This window comes from Fundulus heteroclitus, chromosome 10 (assembly GCF_011125445.2).
Source record: "Fundulus heteroclitus isolate FHET01 chromosome 10, MU-UCD_Fhet_4.1, whole genome shotgun sequence".
In the NCBI taxonomy this organism is placed as follows: domain Eukaryota; kingdom Metazoa; phylum Chordata; class Actinopteri; order Cyprinodontiformes; family Fundulidae; genus Fundulus; species Fundulus heteroclitus.
Window position 1 is genome coordinate 13,678,448 of NC_046370.1, and position 22,974 is coordinate 13,701,421.

Consider the following 22,974-nt stretch of genomic DNA (forward strand, 5'->3'; position numbering starts at 1 on the left):
GCTTTATCATGAATGTGATTGCTTTGGGGCTTTTAGAGATTTATTGATTGTTCTTATTTCCAGATAAAATGATCACACTACAAACAAATGCAATGACTCTTAAAAACAAGGCTGCACGTTGCAGAGAAGGAACATACTTTGTGTATCCATTAGCTTCTGGAATAGTTCTGCCTGGGTATAATGACCTTTTCATCAGAATCGGGGGAATTCATATGTATCGGTTTGTTTCCTGGAACAGACCTAGGTTTTTAGCAGTCCATACACTTTCAGCATCACTGAGATCAGAGTGTTGGGAAAGCCATTCATGATGCTTGAAGTCAGGCTGCTTCCACCAGTTCAAAACCTATTTCAATGTGTGGTTTGGATTGCAGTCTTGTTGTGTCACCAAACTGCGTCCGTGGTTCAACCGTCTATTTGACGACTGATCTGAGATGACTTGGAGGTCGTTGTCATTCTTAATTATGCCATCTGCAGTGCAACAGTGTCACTCCCCCAGGGCATACTGCCAACGGCGCCATTTTTGACAACTGGTACTGCATTCTTAGGTTTGAAAGCCTCGCCCTGACTCCTGCAAACATTCTGTTTGTGGCCAAACAGCTCAATCTTCGTCTCGTTTTGATCAAAAACCTTTTTTCCAGAGAGCATTTTGAATGGTCCTTGTGTGCAACAGAGGACTCTAGTCAACGTTGAAGATGTCGTTTTTGGAACTGGGACTTGGTTTTAGTATTTTGTTTTGTCAGGACCGTCTCAGTCCAAGCTGATGTTAAACTAGCTTCACTATGGGTTGTTACACAAAACTGTTCCAACAGTCTAAAATGTATGAATTTATAGCCAGATGGAGAGTATTGGTTCCTTGGCAAAGCCATCTACCAAGGGCTATTTAATTGAGGTATTAGTCACGGTCAAGTCATATTGGAATTTATTTATATATATATATATAGATAGATAGATAGATAGATAGATAGATAGATAGATAGATAGATAGATAGATAGATAGATAGATAGATAGATAGATAGATAGATAGATAGATAGATAGATAGATAGATAGATAGATAGATAGATAGATAGATAGACAGACAGATAGACAGATAGATATATATAGATATATAGATATAGATATATATAGATATAGATATAGATAGATATATATAGATAGAGAAAGATAGTTAGTTAGTTAGTTAGTTAGTTAGTTAGTAAGGGACGGTTCAAATAAATCAGTAAAAGCTCAAACTTAATCGGTTATTGGTTCCCCTGGTAAGTGGATGTAAATTACTGTACTTGCCACTTTTTCTTGGTGGTCCTTACACAAGGAAATTCTCTCATTTTGCATTCTTGTGCAACTATAAGTACGTACTGCATATAAAACTTCAACAGAAAAAAAACTTTTAAGGCACAATTTTATTTTGAAACATTCATTACCTTTCAATCCACCATAGCAAACTGAGTTATGCCTGTACTGAAACAGTACGGCAACTTGTTTCCATATTTTTATGCATTGCCCTTTTACTACCTGTAATTTTGTTCCATCAGGACTTTGTAACCAGATGGATGTGAAGACATAAAAAGGGAAAGATGGAAATAAATTGTGCTGCCAAACAACAAGATAAACAACAGATCAAGATATTGGACTGGACTACTTTTCCCAGCATTTTCTGTGTTTTGATGGACTTTTACTTCAAGCCAGATATCAAATTTATTGGTACACACATAATGTGCTGCACAGATTCAAACATGATCTTAACAGTGTGTGTATTCAAGGAAAAAGTATTCAATAGATTATTAAGCAGTCACTGCACATTTCTATCTGGGTACTGGAAGATCTGTGAGGAATTGGCTGGTGGACTAAAGTATAATGGGGCTAGATCAAACTAACAAAAAAAGCCAACAGAAAGCCAATGGCCAGAACTAAATTCAGTGAAAAAAGAAAGTACAGCCTTAATCAGGTGCAAGTATTTGAGTGTCAGAGAATGATCAAAATGATCCAGTCTTTAAAAGACTAAAAAAAAAAAAGTTTAAATCGAACCTACACTCTAAAAGGAGAATGCAGCTCCAACTTAAATGAATCGCTTGAATTGGTAACAAGTAATTGAATTAAGTTGATCCAACTTAATTTATTTACTTTATATGTTGTCACATTAAACCGTCGTAAAAATGTGCCTCTTAGCAATCCAGACTGGATCCGTGTATGATCCGTTGATGCATCCAGACACCCCCGCTTCCTCAGTTCCTCCTTGTATTTGGAAATATCGTCAGACTCCATTCGATGCCCATCCAACCTGCAAAACTCAACTTCTGAGAATATACACATTTTCTCCCCTGGATCTTCACCCTCTCTGTCAATAAGCAAGCCTCTGTTCATACTTGAACTCATCACAGGCTTCTATATAATTTCCTGAAATTATCACTTGCCTCTCCTCTTCAGCGCCATCCTGGAACCCGTTCCCGAGCGTGGAAGCAGCACTCGTTTTCCTTGCCACTTCAATAAATAATTCAAAACTTTATCTGTTGTCAGTGGTTGTTGACTGCTCCTGGGTATCCTTAACGTACGCCGTGACATTCAGTCTGTCCTGTTTTCATCCATCCCTGTGGGCTTTGGCTCATCCATAAAGCAGGACGGGTCAAGACTGCAGCAAACAGGTCCGCAAAGAAGATAATTGGGCTGACCTTCCTTCAATCCAGGACTTGTACAGGACAGACCTGCTTGTGATCCAGTTTGGCTCAAGCTTCAGCTGCTAGAGAGATGGCTTCACGTTTGACCCTAGAATACTTTGTTATACAGAGGAGTCCAAACCCTGCACCATTAACAGAGACCTAAATCTTTAGCCCCTAGCCATCCTGCTTGACATTTGGCTTAAGGTCTTCCTGCTGAAATGCTTTTTTGTCAGTATTTTCAACACATGATGCTGTGCACTATGGCAAAACACCACTAATCAGATCTCATCTGCCCAAAAGACATTGCTCCAGAAGTCTTTTGGTTTTATCAGCTTATCACAGCTTAAGTTTACCTTTCAAACTTAAGCTGTGTTTTGTAGAGAGAAGCTCTCTCCTTGAACCATTCCAAACAAGCCGTACTTGTGTAAGTTTCCTCTCTTTTTTTCTTCTCCTGAACATTAATATTTAACATGCTAGCTAAGGCCTGTATAGTTTTAAAATGGCGCTCTTGGGTATTTTGACTTTTTTTTTTTTTTTTTTAAGCATTGCACTATCTGACCTTTGGATAAATATGTTGATCTGACCTTGGGATGAATATGTTGGGACATCCGCTCTTGGGAAGATGAGCAGCGTAAATGTCTTCCACCTGTGAATATTATTTGTCCCTGTAGAATGATCGACTCCAAATTGCTGGGAAAACACTTTTCAACTCTTCCCAGATTCACGCCAAAAACAACTGCTTGTCTAAGACCATTGCTGAGGTCTCTACTGCTTGGCTTTTATTTTGAGCATTTATTCAGCAGCACCTGGCTTCTACTTTCACACATGAGTCCTTTTGGTTTTGGTTTCATTTTGATAAATAATAATAATAGCGAGGAATCTGTTTTTTTATTTTTATTTTTCACACAATGGGTTAGATTTAAATTTCTTTAGAATCTGGTTAAGACCAGAAAAGTTTTATAATGCCCAAGGAGAAAATCAGGAAATGCATAAAAGATACGGTTGTTCATAATGATGCGAGCACTTCCTTTAGGGGTTTCAATATCGGTCCACGGGGCCCCCCTGCAGAGACCACTCTCTGTGCCAGAACTCGTCTGACTGCGACAGTTTGGTCATGTCCCTGTTGAGATTCAGTCAGAGTGTCCCTGCCAGCAATCCACTGGTGGACTGACCTTCCCAGATCTTCTCTCCTTAACTGAAAAAAAAAATAAAAAAATCTTCTCTTTAAGAGGCACTTCTCCGAACAGTTTCTGTCTCTCCTCAGGCAAACATCTGCCTCATTCAATCTCTCTTTCTGCCGCTTTGCTTGGAAAATCTCCAGTCTTGCTTACAATAGTGCTTTCTCCCAGGCTTTTAGTGTCTTTGCCGAGCACTTGATCCCTCAGGATCATCACCGGGTCACCGGAATATTTGTGGCTACTCCTGAGAGGGGGGTGGGGGGGTTGAACTCTGAACAGCTTTTATTATCAGCACTAAAATGAGGTCCTGCTACAACGAATTAATTCTGGATGTTATTAAAATTGTTAACATCAGCAGTAATGCACCAGGTTAGCAGAGTGTGTGGCTCTGGAGAGACAGCCATACATCTGTTCCGGCCAAGGTCGGGTCATCTGGCACTGGAAAGTATTCCTGTGGCTATTTTTGCCTCAGTGTTACATCATCCCCACCTCTTGCATGAGCTATTGAGTTTGTCATTCATCACATAGTGGAAAGATAATCTCAAGCATCACTGTAGATTCACAGTGTAGCCACAGTTTTTTTTATCTTTTATCATAATGTACTGCATGCATTATTTCAAATGTTCCCACTGACAGCATCATCCTGACGCTCTGATGAGTGCTGGATGGTCAGATTATTCACTTTACAGAAGGTATGCAGATTGGACTCGTTAAGGTATTTTGCAGTAAGGTGTTTAAATAGAACAGGGAGGGTCTTTTCAGTTTCTCGGTCAGGTCCTCAGTGTTGTGTTGGGCTCCCTGTTTCTCCCAATTATTGGACTTCCCATATAATTTTGAGCGTGCACCCAAAAGCCTTAATGAGATTGTGGTGGTTTATCGCTGTTGCGGTAGCATATTAAGGTCAGGGTAGTGCATCATGTTGGGACAGTTGACCTGTGTGGATTGGTTACCAGAGAATTTAAAGCAGAACTGGCCAAAGTTGGCTCCCTTTAAGGTTTATACCCTAATCAACAATTTACTGTAATGCTCTTGGCACCACGGCTGCGATGCACATTATGTCCCACCACGAAATACACGAAAAGTAACCGATTCTATAAACACAGTATTGAGCATTTTAAAGATATCAGATACATTTCGTTGGGAATAGTAAAAGTACTTAGACTTTTGGGTCATCTCTGACTAGTTTCTTGTAAATCCTCTTCTTCTCCTGTGTCAAAAAATATACCCCCAGCTTTCAGTAGATAGCAGTTTTTCCCCTCAATCTGTATGGCACAAACAGCTCCGATATTTAAGAATGATTCCCTTTTTGCTCTGCCTGTAATTGACATAAATATGTCGAAAATGGGAAATCTTTTCCACATAAAGTAAGTGCATAACTAATGTCAGTAGTAGGGAAAGGCTGACACAACTTCGTATGAAGCCTTAAGCAGAATTGATTTTGATTCGAGGCCCCTCTTCCTGAACATCACCACACCAACATGGTCTCGGTACTGGATTGGTGGAATCTGGGGCAGGAGGAGACGATTATTTAACTGAGTTTAACAGAAATCATGGATAATCAAACAATTACAAATAAATTTATTGAGTAGGTCCTCTGTCCACTATTCTCCAAGAGATTTTATCAGCCCCCTGGGTATAATAAGCGGCCATTAGAGTGCTAATGATTGGCTGGTAGCCTGATGGTCCTCTTTTGCATGTGAACAACCAGTTTTGATTGTCACAGTTAAACGCGTCGATCTGGAATTTGACTGGAAAGTTAAGATGTGTTACTTTAACCCTCCAGTTATTACATGTAAATATGGTAAAACATCTCGGCTTTGCTGGAGAAATTGTGGAGGGGTGTGGGATTTTACCCACATATTTTGGGATTGCCCAAAGGTGGCCGAGTTTTGGAAAAATGTGCAAACAGAGATAAAGGGTATTTTGGGCATCCATTTAGATCTGGATATATCTGTATATATTTTAGGAATAATCCCACGGGACATGATTGACAAAGACAATAAATATTTGATTTATGATTTATGCAAGACTACAGTTCAAGATGGAAACCTTTGAAACAAAGTGGGGACCTATAACTAAATTCATATTGTAACCTTGACACCTCTATTCATTTATTTGTTTATTTACTTATTTATTTGCTTTTGTACCTTTTGAATTCATCCTGTATTAGTATTATGGTGTACTTTTTCTACTTTAATATGTATGTTTTTTAATGTCTACTGTTGTCCCCCTCACTACAAGTACTGTGATTTATATATCCATTGATGGGTCAGTGAATATAGGTTTGTCTTGATGGGACCAATGTTTGTTTGAAAGGAAATGTATCTATGTTTGGCTGTATCCCTCATCAATAACGCCTGGATAACCTGTGGCAGAGTTGGGACTTAACAGACGGGTTTCTTGATGTGGGTGAAATTTCTAGAATGATCTGCGTAAAGATGTTAAGATGCAAAAGTGACAAAAGTGGACATATGTATATATTGATATAAAACAGTGATTTAAAATAAAAAGTAAAAAAAAAAACATGTCCATCCACTATGCAAAGGTACTGCTTGTAAAGCTTAGTTTACCTACTGTGTAACTCTTCAGACAGACAAAGTCTCTTGAAGAAGAGGTTAAACGTTTCAACAAAGAGCCCATCTAGGGGACCTACTCAATTTCTTTTATTTTTGTGTATTTTTCTACTTGGTTTATTGAGATGCATCACGGTAATCAAACAATTAAGGTTATTATTTGTACTTTTACAACATAAACATGTCAATTCTTTTAAATATCCAACCAAAATTATAACCAGTTTGAAATATTTTAAGGCTGAAACCTTCAAATCAAATTTTAACAATATTATCATTATCAATAAACAAATTTAACAATATTAGATCCATGGTTTGGGTTAAAATTCAAGCGGTTTGCCCCTGACGGTTTTGGGGCCCAAAGCACTGACTAAGTTGCTTTGTAGAATGATTAAAATTTGCCCTGAGAGTGTTATTTTAATTTGTTTAACCAAGTATGTTGTTGGACTTTTTGATTTTTGTCAACAGTCTTCAATGTGGCAAAACTGTATAAAACTTTGCAACAAAGATGTCTTTTTATGGGTTTGAGAAAAAAAAAAATCTCAACTTGAGAACAACAATGAAATGCAAAATTTTCCCCCTTTGATGTTCACGGAAACTGTCTTTGATTTTCTTTTCAGATCAATTTCATCTTCCTGTTCAACATTGTGAGAATCCTGATGACCAAACTGCGAGCGTCTACAACATCCGAAACGATCCAGTATAGGTAAATTTCTTGTAAACCTGCTGCTGAAGCTGCAATAAACAAGCTTAAGGGATGAGCTTGCCTTGAATTATTCATGTTTTGTCCTCCATCGGTGGAGTCTGGACCCTGAAGGGCCTTTTAGCGTGAAGCGAAACACTGAGCCGAGTCTCTCTGTCACGCCTGTCTAATCCACGTCCTCCTCGTCTGCAGGAAAGCTGTGAAGGCGACGCTGGTACTCCTTCCCCTCCTGGGAATCACCTACATGCTGTTTTTTGTCAACCCAGGGGAGGATAAGATTTCTCAAATGGTCTTCATATATTTGAACTCGTTTTTGGAGTCCTTCCAGGTAGGATTTATCCTGCATTCAACAGACACAAACAGAGTGTAATGGCATCTCTGTTGTGGGTGTATCCTTTGTCTGATTTATTTTAATGTAATTGTAATGAGTGCAGGGAACAAAAAACGCTGCTGAGATGATTAAATGTGTGACATAATCAGCTGTATAAGCGATTTAACCAGGATCAGGGCATTGATGACAGTGTTTTGTTCTCACTTTATCTCCCCCCCCCCTCCTCTCTGCAGGGCTTCTTCGTGTCAGTGTTTTACTGCTTCCTAAACAGTGAGGTAAGCAGATTTACACTGGCTTATTGATTTAACATTTCAGCGTTTGAAACTCCTTCCCTGATGTGGATTCTTAATCATATCCCCCTTTCCTCCTGCGCCTCCACTCAGCTTTTGGGGGCTGTTTGCTGCATGTTTTTTTGCAGCTTGAGGAAAATGTATTTAGGGCACAATTAAGCCTTGTGATGTGCCGACATAAGTGACATCACTTTCTACGCTGTATGACACTGTCAGCCCTAATTTGGTCCCAGGGGGAAATCGGGGGTGAAACCGTCTCAGAATAGAGCTGGAATGTGCATGCAGGAGGGAACGCTGTTTTATGGTTTAATGTTGTTGGAATAATTAGCTCAGTTTACTTTTTTTTTGACGGCATGCAGCTCTGTAAACAGATCAGTTTCCTTCAGAGTGTTGAAATTTAACCAAAGCATGACAGTGCCATGGGATGAAGTAGAAGGTTTTTACCTGAGGATCTTACACACTAACATGGGGTGAGCAATAACTTTTCCAAATGTCCTGCTGTGTAATTTAAAGCATCATTGTTGATGGTCGGATTATTGGTTGAAAAACTATTAGTAATGCCCTTTCGCACAAACAGTAAATCAGCCAAATAAACGGCGGCCCTTCAGTGCATTCAAGGATCTAGCTAGAGAAAGGAGAAGAAAGGGGATTTAAGCAACCCTGAAGCTGTCATGGTTGTTGGAGCAAAAATGGACTGGTCTTAGTTTTTCAAAAACTGCTGATCTGCTTGGATTGTTACCCAACACCATCACTCAGGGGTTTACAGAGAATGGTTTGAAAAAGAGATAATGCTGTTGTGAGGACCAAAAAGCCTCGTGGATGTAAGAGAAAAGGTTAGCTCTTTGCACACCTCCAATAATAGGTTAATATATCATAATAATATTTTTTGTGAATGCATTTACTTTCATGCAAACAATGAAAAATTCTATTTTGGCCGATAAAACGACTTCTCATAAGCTATTTTTAGAGGGTGCACAAAAGGTACAGGGAAATGTATTGTAAAATGTACAGATGGAAACTTATCAGTACTGTATGCAGTATACTCAATAATTGGTAACTAACTTGGTTGAAATTGGATGGCCAAATGCATTTAACGGGATATTTTGTATGCTTTTGCTGTTTTTCACTCTTCCGTTCCCTATCTGGTGTCAGTTGCTCTGCTCTCTGCTTCCCAAAAACGTCAGTTTTTGAAAACCTATCGCTAATAGTATGTCGCGGTTGAGGTGGTTGGACTGAAATGCAGACAAGAGTGGGGAAGTCGCTCGTTGCAAATAATGATGATTTATTTAGGTAAACAGTCTTAGAGGAATAACAGGAACCAGGGGAGCGACCAGAACAGGGTAGGATGATAAATGAAGACGGAGGACCTGACAATGTGTGTGATAGAGCTGGCTGAACTTATAGGAGAGGAGAAATAGGCGGAGCAATGAGGCACAGGTGAACCAAGTGATGATTAGGCTGCAGGAGAAGAGGGACAATGAACAAGCAGGTGCAGGGGAAATAGCTGCATCTATCAGAGAACGGGAGAATGGCCAGACTATTATTAGACAAAATATTTGTCTAATAATAACTAAACATTTTACGTTTGCTTTAATTTCATAGAAAAAGGAAAATTTTGCTGAAATACAGGCTTTGATGCATTAAAATCTGATTGGAATTCATTTATTAAGATTGGCAAAATGTAGATTTTCTAATTATATTTAAAATTATTATAGTTTGTAGAGCAGATTTACAGAAAATCCCAACAAATGTTTGGTTAGGAATATGGTGAATTGTTTTGCCTAGATTATTTGTGTATTTTCCTTGATGCATTTTATTTCTATATTGGAAAAACATAGATTCCTCCAATTATTTATTGCAGGGTTCCAGGCCCCCATCCCTCATGTTCTAAGGAGAATTTACTTGGACAGCCAGACCTGGCCTTGTTTGAAATGGCCTCCTCTTGTAGACTGTTTTCTTTGAAGTGGACGTGTTGATTTAAAATAATTTTAAGACCTATTTAAATCTCTCACTCCTTCTTTCTGAAGGCCTCAAAAATATTTTTTTCAGTCATACAATTGTGTTCACTGTCACTTCAATAGTCAGGAGCACAACAAACTAAATATCTGAGATCTAAAAAGGGCAAACCGGCCCCAAAATGCAGAAATAATGAACAAAGCATGTCTACACGTAAAATGGATGTCTGTGCCCTTTGGATGGTTAAACGAATGGGAATAGGTCCTAATTTATTGCCCACCATTACTTACATTTATTACTTTAATAAAACTTTAAAGGTCTTTTGTTCAGTTTGTATTTATTATTTCTTAACTGTCCAACATGTCTTTGTTTAAATCCACTGTTCTTGTGCTCTTATAATAATAATAATAATAATAATAATAATAATAATAATAATAATAATAATAATAATAATAATAATAATTTTTAACCCTTTTTTGAATACTCCAAGACACTTTACCAAAAAAAGGTAAGAAAATCAACAAAACAGTATGAAATAATACACAAAACACGCTAAAACACAAAGCAATGTTCCTGAGATGAAAGAAGCCAGTTCTAGTGATTTGCTTTATGTGATGTTCAAAAGAAGAGGTTATTATCAAAAATGACTCCGAGGTTGCGAGTGTGGGGGGATGGAGAAAAAGTGCAGTTGTCGATGGTGAGGCGGAAACTGCCTGTGGTTTTTGTTGAGGGATTTGGGGCCAATAATAATCAGGTTTGATTTGTCACAGTTAAGTTTGAGGAAGTTGGTCTGCATCCAAGATTTGATGTCAGCCAGATAGTTTGAGAGAGAGAAAGAGGAGTGAATAGTGGGGGTGATGGAGTTGGTGGAGATATAAAACTGACAGCAGCATAACAATGGAATTGGAGACCATGATGGCGAGTGATGTTACCAGGAGGGAGCAGGTAAAGTATGAAAAGGAGAGGACCAAGCACCGAACCCTGGGGGACGCCCCGGGACAGAGGAACAGTGGAGGAGGTGCAGCTGTCGATGTGAATGAACAAGGAGTTATGATTTTAGCCAGGAGAGTGCGATGCCAGTGATGTAGAGAGAGGACTCAAGGCGAAAGAAGGGAATAGTGTGGTTGATGGTATCTTGGGTTATTTATTGCCTGCAAAAGCAATGAAAAGAAAGTAACAGCTGTTCATATTGATATTACATGTGCATATGTCCCAGACATATTTAAAAAGCCCACATTCTCCAGCTGGGTGTCCTAATTTCCCTACATTACTGCGCATCTTAGAATTTGCACAACAAATTATGCAAATTAACTTGTATTTTAACAATTTATATAGATGACCTTTTCATGTTTATATAACTGTGAAGGCTAAATATGCATCGACTGGATGCTTTTGGTATGATTTTTATTTTTTTTAAAAGATCCCACTGACAAAAACACCCAAACATGTGCATATAACTATGTGCCAATACGTTTTTAGGTACTGATTTAAAAGTCGCTTAGATGACTGTGAAAATGTTTTTTAAAAGTGTTCAAACTCCTTTTAGATATTAAGGTTCCACACTAACAACAAAAGGACTAGGGACTTAATACACATAAGGGTTTTAATGAATGTAAATCAGAAGGGAAACCTTGATATGACAAATCCAGTTGCGCTCTCCAAAGTTACAATCAATACCCTCGCAGATAACTAGACCCTAATAACTCCAGCTGAGCCACAGAGCAGCCAGGAAGGTAAACGTCAGTCAGAGAGATCTGTTTGGCCTCGGAGCTGAGCAAAACAGATTAATCATTACAAGTTATTCCTCAAGCAGAATGTGGATGTAATATCTGCTTCCCTTCAGTCACCGAGCCGCACTGCGTGATAGCTGGCTGGATGATGAAGGAATGGCTCATCATGAACTGCCATGTAGCTCCCAAACAAAGGGCTTAACCAGCATGTGTAGCTTACAGAGGATATTGATTTAGTATTTTGTTGCTGGCTGAGGCTTGCGGGGAAAGCAGTGGGGAGAAGTGGAAGAGATGAACAAAGGACGCCTGCAGTCACATTCAAGAGAAAAGGAAAACATTTAGCAGAAGAAATATGCAGAGGGTTAAATAATCTTATTTCAGGCCCAAAGCCAGTTGTTATTTTAAATGAATGTACTCATGGGGAGGGGGGTGTAAAATGTCCCACTTTTCCGATTGAATTAAACACGTGTTATTTAATGTAGTACTTTACAGACCTGTGTTATCAAATACTTCCCATCAAATAGAAGCAGACACAAAGGTGAAGACATGTGAGTCAAAAACATGAAGCTTTAATAAATGCCCTGGAACAGGTGAATGATAAATATTCCTTTCCTAAAGCTTTGCCTCCGGCGGGGAGTTTAAAGCACTCCGGAGAGTGCTCAATACACTGAATGATCACTTCCAGGAGTTGATTCTGGGTTTTCAGCTTTAATATTTAAAGAACATTTAGGAGGTTCTCCTGCCAACCTTGTTCCAGTGCCAAACTAGTGCTGGTTGCTTCAAAAAATTACAGAAAGTTATTATTATTATTTATTTTTTTCACCATTTCAAGGCACCGTTCTGTTTCAGCATCAACTCTTAGCTGGGCTAAGAGTTTAGTGTGCTCACAGAGTCAAGCAGTAATACAAAATATTGTGTAAACCATGTTAAAATCTCATAAAGCAAAAAGAACCAGAGTAAATACGGTTTTTAACTGACAATTTCATTCAGTAAAGGAAACAAGCCATCTGAAAAAAACGTGATTCTAAGTTAAAAAAAAAGTGATTAACCCCTCTTGTTAAACCATGCAAATTCATGTTGACCTAAAATTAACAAACTATGCCCGTGCCTGATTACTGTCAGGCCTGCAGGATCAATAGATCACTTTAAAGTACCTAATGACAACATGAAGTAGGCTAAAAAGTCTCAAAAAGCCAATGAGAGTCATAATAACTGACATCTATCAGTCTAGAAAGGGCTTCATTGCCATAGGGTTTAAGACTCCAGTAAACCACAGTTACAGCGCTTATCCATAAATAAAGAAAACATGGTCAGTGGTGAACCTTTCCAGGAGTCTCTGGCTGGCCTATCAAAATCATTCCAAGAGTAGATCACCGACTTAACAAGCAGATCACAAAAGAACCCGAAAGAACGTCCAAAGCTCTGCAGGCCTCGCTTGCTTCAGTTAGTCTTGAGGACTAACTGAAAGCTAAAACCCCTGCCGACCGAAACAAAAAAAACACACACAGGCCCATAAAACACCTCGATAATCCCCCAGACTTTTTGAAAAACAGCCTGTGGATCGACGAGATGAAAACGGAAAAGCGGAAAGGATTTGGAACGTGCACTCCCCGATACATCTGCTGTAAAACTACTTCTGAAACTAAAAAAAGAAAAAACTTCACACAAACCATTGAACAGGGTGGTGGTGTTGCTTTGGGTTGTGTTTTGCTGCCTCAGCATATGACCAGCTTTCAGTAATTGATGGAAACATGAATTCTGTTTCTCTGCTAGAAAATCCTGAAGGAGAATGTCAGGCCATCTGTTTGTGACCTTAAGCTCAAGCCCGCATGGTTGGGCAGCAGGGAAATTATACAAAGCAGAACAGTGAGTCTATTTCTGAATGGCTCAGAAAAAACAAGACAAAGTGAAGGTTTTACAGTAGCCTGGACAAAGTCAAGACGTAGTTAAAACTACTCTGCAACAGAAAGTGACAAAAAATATAAATAAAACACTTATGACATGATTTATGATGGCTGGTGCTGCCAAAGGTGGCACAATTAGGTTTAGGAGGTCCTAATTCCAATGACAATGGGACGTTGTGTAAAACGTAAATAAAAACAATATACAATGATTTGCATATCCTTTTCAAGTTACATTTAATTGAATACACTCCAAAGACAATACAATTAATGTTGAAGCTAATAAATCTTTGTGTTTTTACAAATATTCAGTCATTGTGAATTTGACGCCTGCAGCTCTTCCAAAAAAGCTGCGACAGGGGCCACAAAAGACTGGGAAAGTTGACGAATGCTCCAAAAAGACCTGTTCGGACCATTGTACAGTTGAACAGCTTAACTGGAAACAGGTGAGTTTCATTATTGGATGCAAGAGGAGCATCCCAGAAAGGCTCAGTCATTCACAAGCTAAGATGAGGCGAGGTTCCCCCGCTTTGTGAACAACTGCGGAGCAAATAGTCCTGGTTTTGGAGCGTTTCTCTCCCAGTCTTTTGTTGCCCCTGTCGCAGCTTTTTTGGAATGTGTTGCAAGCACCAAGTCTAAAATATTTGCTAAAAACAATTATATTTATCAGTTTGAACATTTGATATGTTGTCTTTGTAGTGCATTCGATTAAATATAGGTTGAAAAGGACTTGCAGATTGTTCTGTTTTGTTTTTGTTACCGTTTTACACGACATCCCAACTTCATTGGAGTCGCGGTTGTTCTTGTTCACAGAAGGCATGTTGGTTCAGATTACTTTTTTCCCTTAAGAATTAAATCGCAATTTGAAGACTGCTCACTGCAAAAATGTAACTAGAAATAAGTAAAATGTTCTTAAAATTAATGTATTTGCCCGTGATTTGAGCAGGTAAATTAGATGATTTGCCAATGGAATAAGATTTTTGCACTTAAAATAGAAACAATTCATCTCAATCATCTTATTTCAAGTGCAGGATGTCTAATAATCTTATTTTAGGGGCAAAATACTTATTCCATTGGCAGATAATCTTATGTACTTGCTTAAATCAATGATAAATACACCAACTTTAAGGACATTTTAGTTATTTTTAGGTCAGTTTTTGCAGTGCTTTTAAGTAAATTTAAAAAATAGTTTTAAGATTAGAGAATTTCTTGCCAGAGCACTGTATCGGGTTGCCTAAAGAGAGCATATAAACACAAATGTTCAAATGTAGACCCTTGAGGGATCCCGCAGGTACTAATTCCATAGGTCCTATTGGGGTTTTTTTGCATCGAATTGACCACTAAGACTTGCAGTTTGTTTGTTCGCTGATGAGTTTTCACGCTGTTTACAGGTTCGCTCAGCTGTAAGGAAGCGGTTCCACCGGTGGCAGGAGCAGCACTCCATCCGGGCCAGGATGACCCAGGCTATGTCCATCCCGACTTCACCTTCACGTGTCAGCTTTCACAGCATCAAGCATTCCACGTCGCTATGAAACAGGAAACCAGCTTTATCCTGCATACTGGGACAATCCTCCAGCTGTCATTGTCATTATTTCCCACCACCTCAGCAAAGTACACAGAAAAAAGGAAAAAAGAAACTCTCTGAGCAGGGACAACGAGACACTGCATCGGTGTCCTAAACCTCAGGGGAAGGGGGGGAGGCATTACACAGACTTTCTGGAGAAAATGGATGGCGACTGAGGGAGAAGGACATTGCAGACTTTGCATTGCTAAAGGTTGGCGGATCAAAAGATCAGCGAGCTGATCCGTATGACCTGGAGTTTTAGTGTGAATGTACAGCACACCGTTCGGTTTAATATTGACTTTGCTGTGGAAAATCCGTCCCGTGTATTCCCGCCTGCATAATTTGATTTTGGAATCGTCATCCGTTTAAATCCTGTGACGCTTGTTGGGAATCCGTCCCTGCGGACTTTGCGCCCTAAAAGCAGAGTCTGGATATTTTTGTTTTTACATTGCTATTTTTTTTTTTGTATGTTGTACTGTCGTCCCCCTGTTCTCAGCTGTGCTTCTCTCCTCTTTCCAGGGAGGTTAAATGCATTCCGTACTTCTACCTGAAGAGTTTTGTTCCACAGAAATCAATTCACGCTGTTTAGCCACAAACAGCTTTTATTGGCGTCAAGGCAAACGGCTTGATGGTTGCTTAGAGAAGAACAGTTTATGGGGAAAATAAGGAAAGACAAGGTAGGAACAGTTTCTCTGGATACTTCTGCTAATAGTTCTCACAAAGTAAAACATTTTTTTAGGTGGATTAATCAATAAATAGGTGCTGATTGGTGGGTTTCATTGGTAGCTGTGTCTCCGGGGTTGATGGGGTCATCCTCTAATGGCAGATTTGACTCCTCATGGGAAAAGACACAGAGCTAATAAGGAACGAAATTAACACATTAGTGCAGTCCCTTAAAGTTGATAGATGCTTTTTCTTGATTATGTGCTGCCCTGTGCCCCAGATCTTTTGCTAAGTAATACTAATCACTTCCTGGCTCCTGGCACAGACCAGCTGAGTTCAAGAAGTGCTTGCCCTGTTATTGTTGCCAAGTTCCTAACAGTGTATGTGTGAACTTTGGGCCTTTTCCATTTGCAATCCTTTATATAAAGTGTATTAACCAAGTACGTTTAATTTCCCTAAAAACATAGATCCATAAAAGGTAGAAATAATTTAACACCAGGATTAACTGATAGTGTAGATAACTCTAATGAAAAATACTAAATTTTTCTCTCATTAAATTTAATTTTGAAATCTGCACTGACACAAAACATTAAACACTAGTGATGAAACGTGCCTGTCACATTTGGGCCTTGTCTACCCTAAGAATACACCCCCCAGTTCCAGCTAGTACATTCCCCCCCTCATGGTGTTTATCTTACGACACCTCTTGTGTTTTACTGCTTTTTGTGTTTTAGCTTTAGTTGAACGGCCATGACTCTCAAAACTGTTTTCTAGCAGCTGAACGTCCAGCTGCTAGCCATAAAGCTGCTAACAAATCCAGCCTTTTTTCTAACATTGTTTATCCTTTTGTTTTTTCCTGTGCAGTTGTTCTGAGCTCCGGGTCAGTCCGTTCCTTTGCCGCCTTTTCACGCCCAGACGTTGCCATTTTGTTGGGACTTACTTTCCATTTTAAACCCTTAAACATCTGCTGCGTATTTGATTTATTTCTCAAATACTTTTGTGTTTGAAATATGTGAATGATCGTAAACATGCCCACGTTTCAGTTTAATGTGGTTCTGATCCCTGTTTGAGCCATCTGACAGGGATGTGTGTCATTACCTTTATAGTTGTAGTTTTGGCTGTTTTGTACCCAAAATTTCCACGACCTATGTTAACAATCTACTCCTGTTTAATAGTTAGAAAATGTATTTGTGCGCCTATTGCAACAATCTCACATATTTAGAGTCGACTGGTCCAAACAGGGATCAATGGAAATGGTAAAGACGATACAAAGTCTTCAGAAAATACTGAATGTTTAAAATGTCAATATTCATGAGATGTGAGCATTTTATGATTGTTGATCCTCATGTTTCATCAAATTATACCAAGAGAAATAAATAGATTAGCAACATGGCTACCAAATGTTTATGGGAACATTATGGAAGTAGGAAGGGACAAAATGACAAAATGGGTTATTATGAAATGGGGGTATTAAAAGGTAAATGGGCAAACTGACACAGGGCCAAGATTATGACCCCTATTCAAATGCAAATAACTCTGAGGAACTTCCTGATGGTTGATATAATTTTGTGTTATCTCATAATTCAGTTTTCATGCATCAGACCATAAGCAAGTAAGAAATTAATCCAAAAAAGTGCCCTGTCAAACTGAGAATGAAATCTGCCAAGTTCTCCTGGAAAGCCGTTCCTTTTTTGCAGCCAAAAAAAAAAGGTTCAGTATGAAAAGAGACACGCTGCAAGTGTACGAATTTGCCGTGGCAGCAAACTTACCGTCACCATTTGTCTAAAAGAGGGGGAACACAATAATCTGGTAAAGTGTTAGATCTACTTTTGAAGCCAAGATGTTGCTTAAACTCTCTTTGTCCAACCTCATCAAAATCACCTCCAGCTACACCACAATGCCTTGGTGATCAAGATGACGAGAACAGCAACTGTTTTTATGAAATTGTCTATTTCATTTCATGCTGTGATTTGTTATAGTGATCAAAATATTTTAGCATTTTTACGATTCAGAAAACCCAACAGATACGCAACCCACTGGCAAACACCTGATGTGAAGCTGCATGGGTACAAATGGCCTGTGATGTTTTCATCTGTAGATGGAAAAATAAAGCTAAAACTTAGTCTGTTTTAGAGATAAATCAAGACGCTTAAATGTTTGTACATAAAATGTCAGTAGCTCGTGTCACTTTAAACACAAGTATCTTGCCCTACCGGACTAAAGAGGTTGTTACAACGTGTTTCCAGAGAAACATTAAAAGACGTTGCTGGCTCATCCTGCACTCAGGGAAGCCTTTCAGCTTTTCATCCAATGGAAATCCATCATTCAAATATCACAGTTTACCAGATGTGCGCAACAATTGGCTCATGCTGCTGGAGGTGATCAATCAGAGCAGGAGGGCCTTATTTATTATTGGGGTAAAAGTGGGTGGGGCTTGTAACCTATAGTACCAGTATAGGGAACAGCTATATTTGTGTTTGCAAACTGTTTAATGGGGACCTTACATTTGTTTTTGTGGCCACCTGATGAATGTAGAAATGCAATGTTTAGTTAAAACAGAGAAATTATTTATATCAACTAATGCTGTATGTAAAACACATTTAAATATTTTAAGATCAACAGACTTATATATGATGTGATGTTCGATTCTAGCACGGAGAACCGATATATGTTTGGTTTCTTTTGAGTGTCTGTCTGACCAGGCTTTCAGGAGGTACGTTTTTTTTTAAATATGTGACAAAGTTGTTCAGTCCTTGATGGATGGGGAACTAGATACGCTGCCTTGCAAAAGTATTCACTCCCCTTGGTATTTTTTCATGTTTGTCGCCTAACAAGCTGGAAATAAAATGCATTTTTTTGAGAGATTGCCTAATTTCATTCACAGGACATACCTACAACTTTGAAGATGTAGTCGTTTCACTTGTGAAGCAAACAACAAATGGGACAAAATAACCCCCCCCACACACACACACACACACACACACACACACACACACACACACACACACAGAGTCAGTACCTATTAGGACCACCCTTGATGACAATTACATCTGCAAGTCCTCTTGGATCAGTCTCTTTCCACTGGGATTATGCCCCAGCTCCTTCAGGTTGGATGGGTTTTGCTTGTGAAGAATGATCTTCGAGTGTAACCAGAGATTCTCAACTGGATAGAAGTCTAGACTTTGACTAGACCATTCCAACATATTTAAATGTTGTCCCTTAAACTACTCGAGTGTTGTTTAAGGGACAGTCTGCTTCGGGTCTTTGTCCTGCTGGAAGGTGAACCTCTGTCCCAGTCTCAAATCAGACTGACAGGTTCTGCTCAAGAATATTCCTGTATTTAATGATGGATGGGGCCGTCATTTCCTCGACTCAGACCAGTTTCCCAGTCCCTGCTGCTGAAAAACTTCCTCCCAGCATTGTGTGTTTCACTGTGACAGTGTTTTTAGGTTGATGGGATGTGTTGGTTTTCTACTGGGCATAGCGTTTTCTTTGGAGGCTGAAAAGTTAACTTTTTAATCTCATCTGCCTAAAGCAGCTTCTTCCATACATTTGAGGATTGGCCCACGTGTGTTTTTGGCAAATTCAAAGCATACCTTCTTATTTTTAAAGCTAAGTAATGGCTTTTTTTCTGGCCACTCTAACATAAAGCGAGGCATTATAGAGCACACACTTATTGTAGTAATTGGACAGATCCTCCAGTCTTCTGTGGAGCTCTGCAGCTCCTTCATTGTTACCTTTGGTCTCTTTACTGCCTCCCTGATGAATGCCCTCCTTATCCACTCTGTGAGTTCTGGTGGGCGGCTCTCTCTTGACAGGTTTGTGCTTTCCATTTGAAGATGATGGATCTGATGGTGCTCCTTGGGAACACCAAAGACTTGATAACGTCACCCTGACTTGTACTTCTCAACAACTTTGTCCCTGACTTGTCTGGAGAGATCTTTGGTCTTCATGGTGTGATGCCTCTTGCTTGGTAATGCACCCTCTGGGGTCTTTCAGAAAAGGTGTGTTTATACTAGATTGCACACATTTGGACTTCATTTCACTAGTTATGTGACTTTTGATGGTACTTGGAAGCAATAGAACTTTTTAGGGGCTTCAAAGATTATCTTTCACTTCAACTTATTTTATGCTGCTCAATCTTATAAAATAAGATTTAAATTATAGGTTGGAATGTAACAAAATAGGTCAAAAGTCAAGGGGTGAGTACTTTTGCAAGGCACTGTATTGGGGCTTCTCTTGGACCTTGCCTCTGGTCTAGGGTGAAACACAGTCATGGTAAAAAGAAAGCACATTCTCTTTTAGTTCTAAATTCTTACAAATTGTGTTAAAACCTAAATCTAGTCTGTTCAAGGTTCCTAAATCACTTGTCTTGCTGCAAGGGGGCTTAAACTGTATTTAATGGTAGAACATCTGGAAAACACTGAACATCTGTGACTTCATTGAAATGGCTGCCAGTAGGAAAAACCTCGTCTATCTAAAAGCAGTATGGCAGTGCAGCTTGGGTTTGCAAAGCTGCATCTGAACAGACGCAACATATTTGGAGCGATCTCATTTGGTCGGAAGAGACCAAAGTAGAGATCTTTGGCCCATATGCAAACTAGCATGTTTGGGAGAAAGTCATCCACCTATCAACACAAACATCTCATATCAACTTTCAAGCGCAGCGGCAGAGGGGTGATGATTGGCGTTAACTCCTATGAACTATAAGCTCCTTTGTATGTCAAGAGTCAAATCAAGTGAATCAATTCACGGAAAACTGCTGAATCTAATGGTGTATTTTTTTTCTTTTCCCCACAGCTTCTTATTGTTTAGATAATGTCAGAACCTGGTAATGGCCACATCATTTTCATTGTGTCCTGATATGTGAAAATCTAGACTTGAAAGAGGGTGTGCTTTCTTTATTTTTTAACTGGACTGTAGGTCCTTTAGCTGCTAACCCCCCCCCCCCCCCCCCCACCACCACCACCACCCCCCGCCCCCCACCCCCACTATCTCCTCTTTAGCTGGTTTGTTAAAGTAGAAACACCAAACTAAAACTAGTTGGCAGAAAAGCCAAATAATAGGAGTTGAAAGTAAGTTACCAAACTCAAGCAAAACGGCAAGTTATGGCATTTTGTCTCAGTTTTAACTAAAAATACTTAATTTCGAGACTGACTCGATAGCGGTGTAGATGATTTTGTCTGAACAGTGTTTTGGAACAAAACTCTTCAGCCCAACCAAGAGACTTAAGATAGTTGCTTGTACATCAGCAAGATGAGGAAGGTGTCTATTCCTGTTCATGCCGAGTGACTTTCCACGACGTTTGGTTCAGTTAAAGTGTGTGAGAAACACTGTGTTTACTGGTTAACTGTAAATATATAAATAGTAGAGCCGGGGTGGTCGAATCCAAGTGGAGCCGTCACAAATATAAACCAAAAACACAAACCACGCACTGTAAGTCATCGAGGCACATCGACAGCTCACAGTCCACATTCCTATGAAACCAGTATGCCTAGCACCTGTGCATTCTTAAGAACTGTTGTTTTACTGACAAAATGTTAACAAAACTCCTGTTTTAGTCATCTTGCAGTTTTTTTTTTATTATTTAAATATCTTGCAAATGATTTGTGAGCTATGGTTGTAAAATGTCCAATTATTTATAACTTTCAGACTTTCTGATGCCATCACATTGTCTGTTTGTTTGTTTTTTCTTCTGAAAACCATCATCTATTGTAGCTAAGTAGCCATTTTGGAGCATTTTTTTTGGGGAGATGAACATTTGATGTACTTGAATGTTATTGCAGTGGGGGAAACAATTATTTGATCTGCTGACGTTTGTAATTTGGCCCGCTGTCAAACAAATGGACAGTATTTAATTGGCACGTTCGTTTGCTTTCGATTTGGAAAAAGACACACACAAAAAAACATTCAGGAAAAAAAATAACTCGGCAAGCACGACCTAATACTTGGGTTAGCTACCTTCGCTCACAAGCTTAGCAGTAGGACATTTTCTATAGCTGGTAAACATATTTAAACACATCTCTAGAAGTATTTTCAACTGATTCTCTGTTTCTTGGCTGCAGCTCGCCCACCTGAAGCCCCCCTCCACCCACAGATCTTTTGCAGAACTAAAGTCTGGAGACGAACTGTAGGCCACTCGGTGACCGTAATGCGTTTCTTTCTTGGCCCTTCCTCTCTTACCATGATGGTGTGTTTTGGGTTATTTTGAACCATCTTCATGGTTCTGGCTGGTAGAGAATGGCAGTCCAAGATGTTACAGTACAACCCGCTGGCCCCTCGGTGAGTCAGTGTCCATTCTGACTGCACATTCATTTTTTGCTCTTTTTCACGGTCCTTCATCAAAAATGTCTTTCAATTTTAATCACTTGTTGTTGTTGTTGTTGTTGTTTTGTCTGCTACATTACCTGCAGCTTTAATCTGAGATATTAAAATCCTTGATAAACGCCTCTGTAGAACAACTTCCATTAACCTTTTTAGTACACCTAGGGGAATAATGTATCCTAGCATGGAATGAGGATGGTTAAAAATTAGTGAATAAATGACAATACCATTTCTGTCATAGGCATTGTCATTCTAAATTACTTTATGTTCATTTTTGGTCAGGTTTTAATGAGTACAAAAACGTCGGGGACAAAAGTTCGTCATAGTTTTAGTTCACAAATTAGCATTGTAGTGCATTGAACATATACTGTACTCTTACCTAAAAAGCACCCACGAAATATAATATTTCCACCCCCATGCTTGACTGTTAAGTTAAAGACTTATCTGAACAAGGTGCTTACTTTGAAACCTTCTCTGTATCATTGCGATGATTGATGGTAAACTCTGGGCCTGTATATCTTCCGTCTAAAGCAGGAGACTGCCTTATCAGTGGTATTCTTTATGACCGGGGTCCCCAACTCCCCGCGGAGCAACATCGAGCTCCTTCTGCATAGTTTTGAGCTCATCTATCAACTTTCTCTCAAGTTCTTGCATAGCTTCTTCCCTTTTGGGACAATTGCATTTTCTATCTGCAGTTTTTCCTCCTTTTCTGCTGCCACATCACGATGAAGAGTATTACAAGATCGATTGAATACTAATCAAAACAATTGCTTCTCCCACTGTATGTACTGTTGATATGTATGGAAAGTAAGCTGTTAAATAACATCAAAATGTGTGTGTGGGAGGGGGGGGTGGGGGTCTCAAGAGCCCCAGAAGTGTAAAAATGAGCAGGAAGAAGCAGCGTGTTTTAGATGCTGTCATTCCAGTCAGAAAGGTGGTCACGATGGCAATTCATGTTATTATTTGTCGTTATTTATTTGAAATTGTGTTATCTTCATCCTTGAAAGGATACCAAGAGATAATAAACTGTGTTGAATTGAACTGAATGATAAATGTCGCTGTGATTTGCTTGTTTCTTTTTTTTTTTCCTCTCATTTTTAAGACACAAAAA

At 39.2% G+C, this 22,974-nt stretch overlaps 1 protein-coding gene across 1 annotated transcript; it reads left to right on the forward strand.

Annotated features, from left to right (window-relative positions):
- Window positions 1-5,309: 5,309 nt before the first annotated feature.
- On the forward strand, window positions 5,310-7,779 carry LOC118564419 (corticotropin-releasing factor receptor 1-like). Its single transcript, XM_036142581.1, has 4 exons — window positions 5,310-5,318; window positions 7,022-7,107; window positions 7,297-7,432; window positions 7,669-7,779. The coding sequence occupies exons 1-4, from the start codon at window positions 5,310-5,312 to the stop codon at window positions 7,735-7,737; spliced, it is 300 nt and encodes a 99-aa protein (XP_035998474.1). The 3' UTR covers window positions 7,738-7,779.
- Window positions 7,780-22,974: the final 15,195 nt, after the last annotated feature.

What these genes read in the sequence shown, in the direction of transcription:
- LOC118564419 (XM_036142581.1), top strand. An exon ending in TCCGAAACGATCCAGTATAG is followed by an intron (nt 7,108 to 7,296) that starts GTAAATTTCTTG and finishes CCTCGTCTGCAG; the next exon opens with GAAAGCTGTGAAGGCGACGC. An exon ending in CGTTTTTGGAGTCCTTCCAG is followed by an intron (nt 7,433 to 7,668) that starts GTAGGATTTATC and finishes TCCTCTCTGCAG; the next exon opens with GGCTTCTTCGTGTCAGTGTT.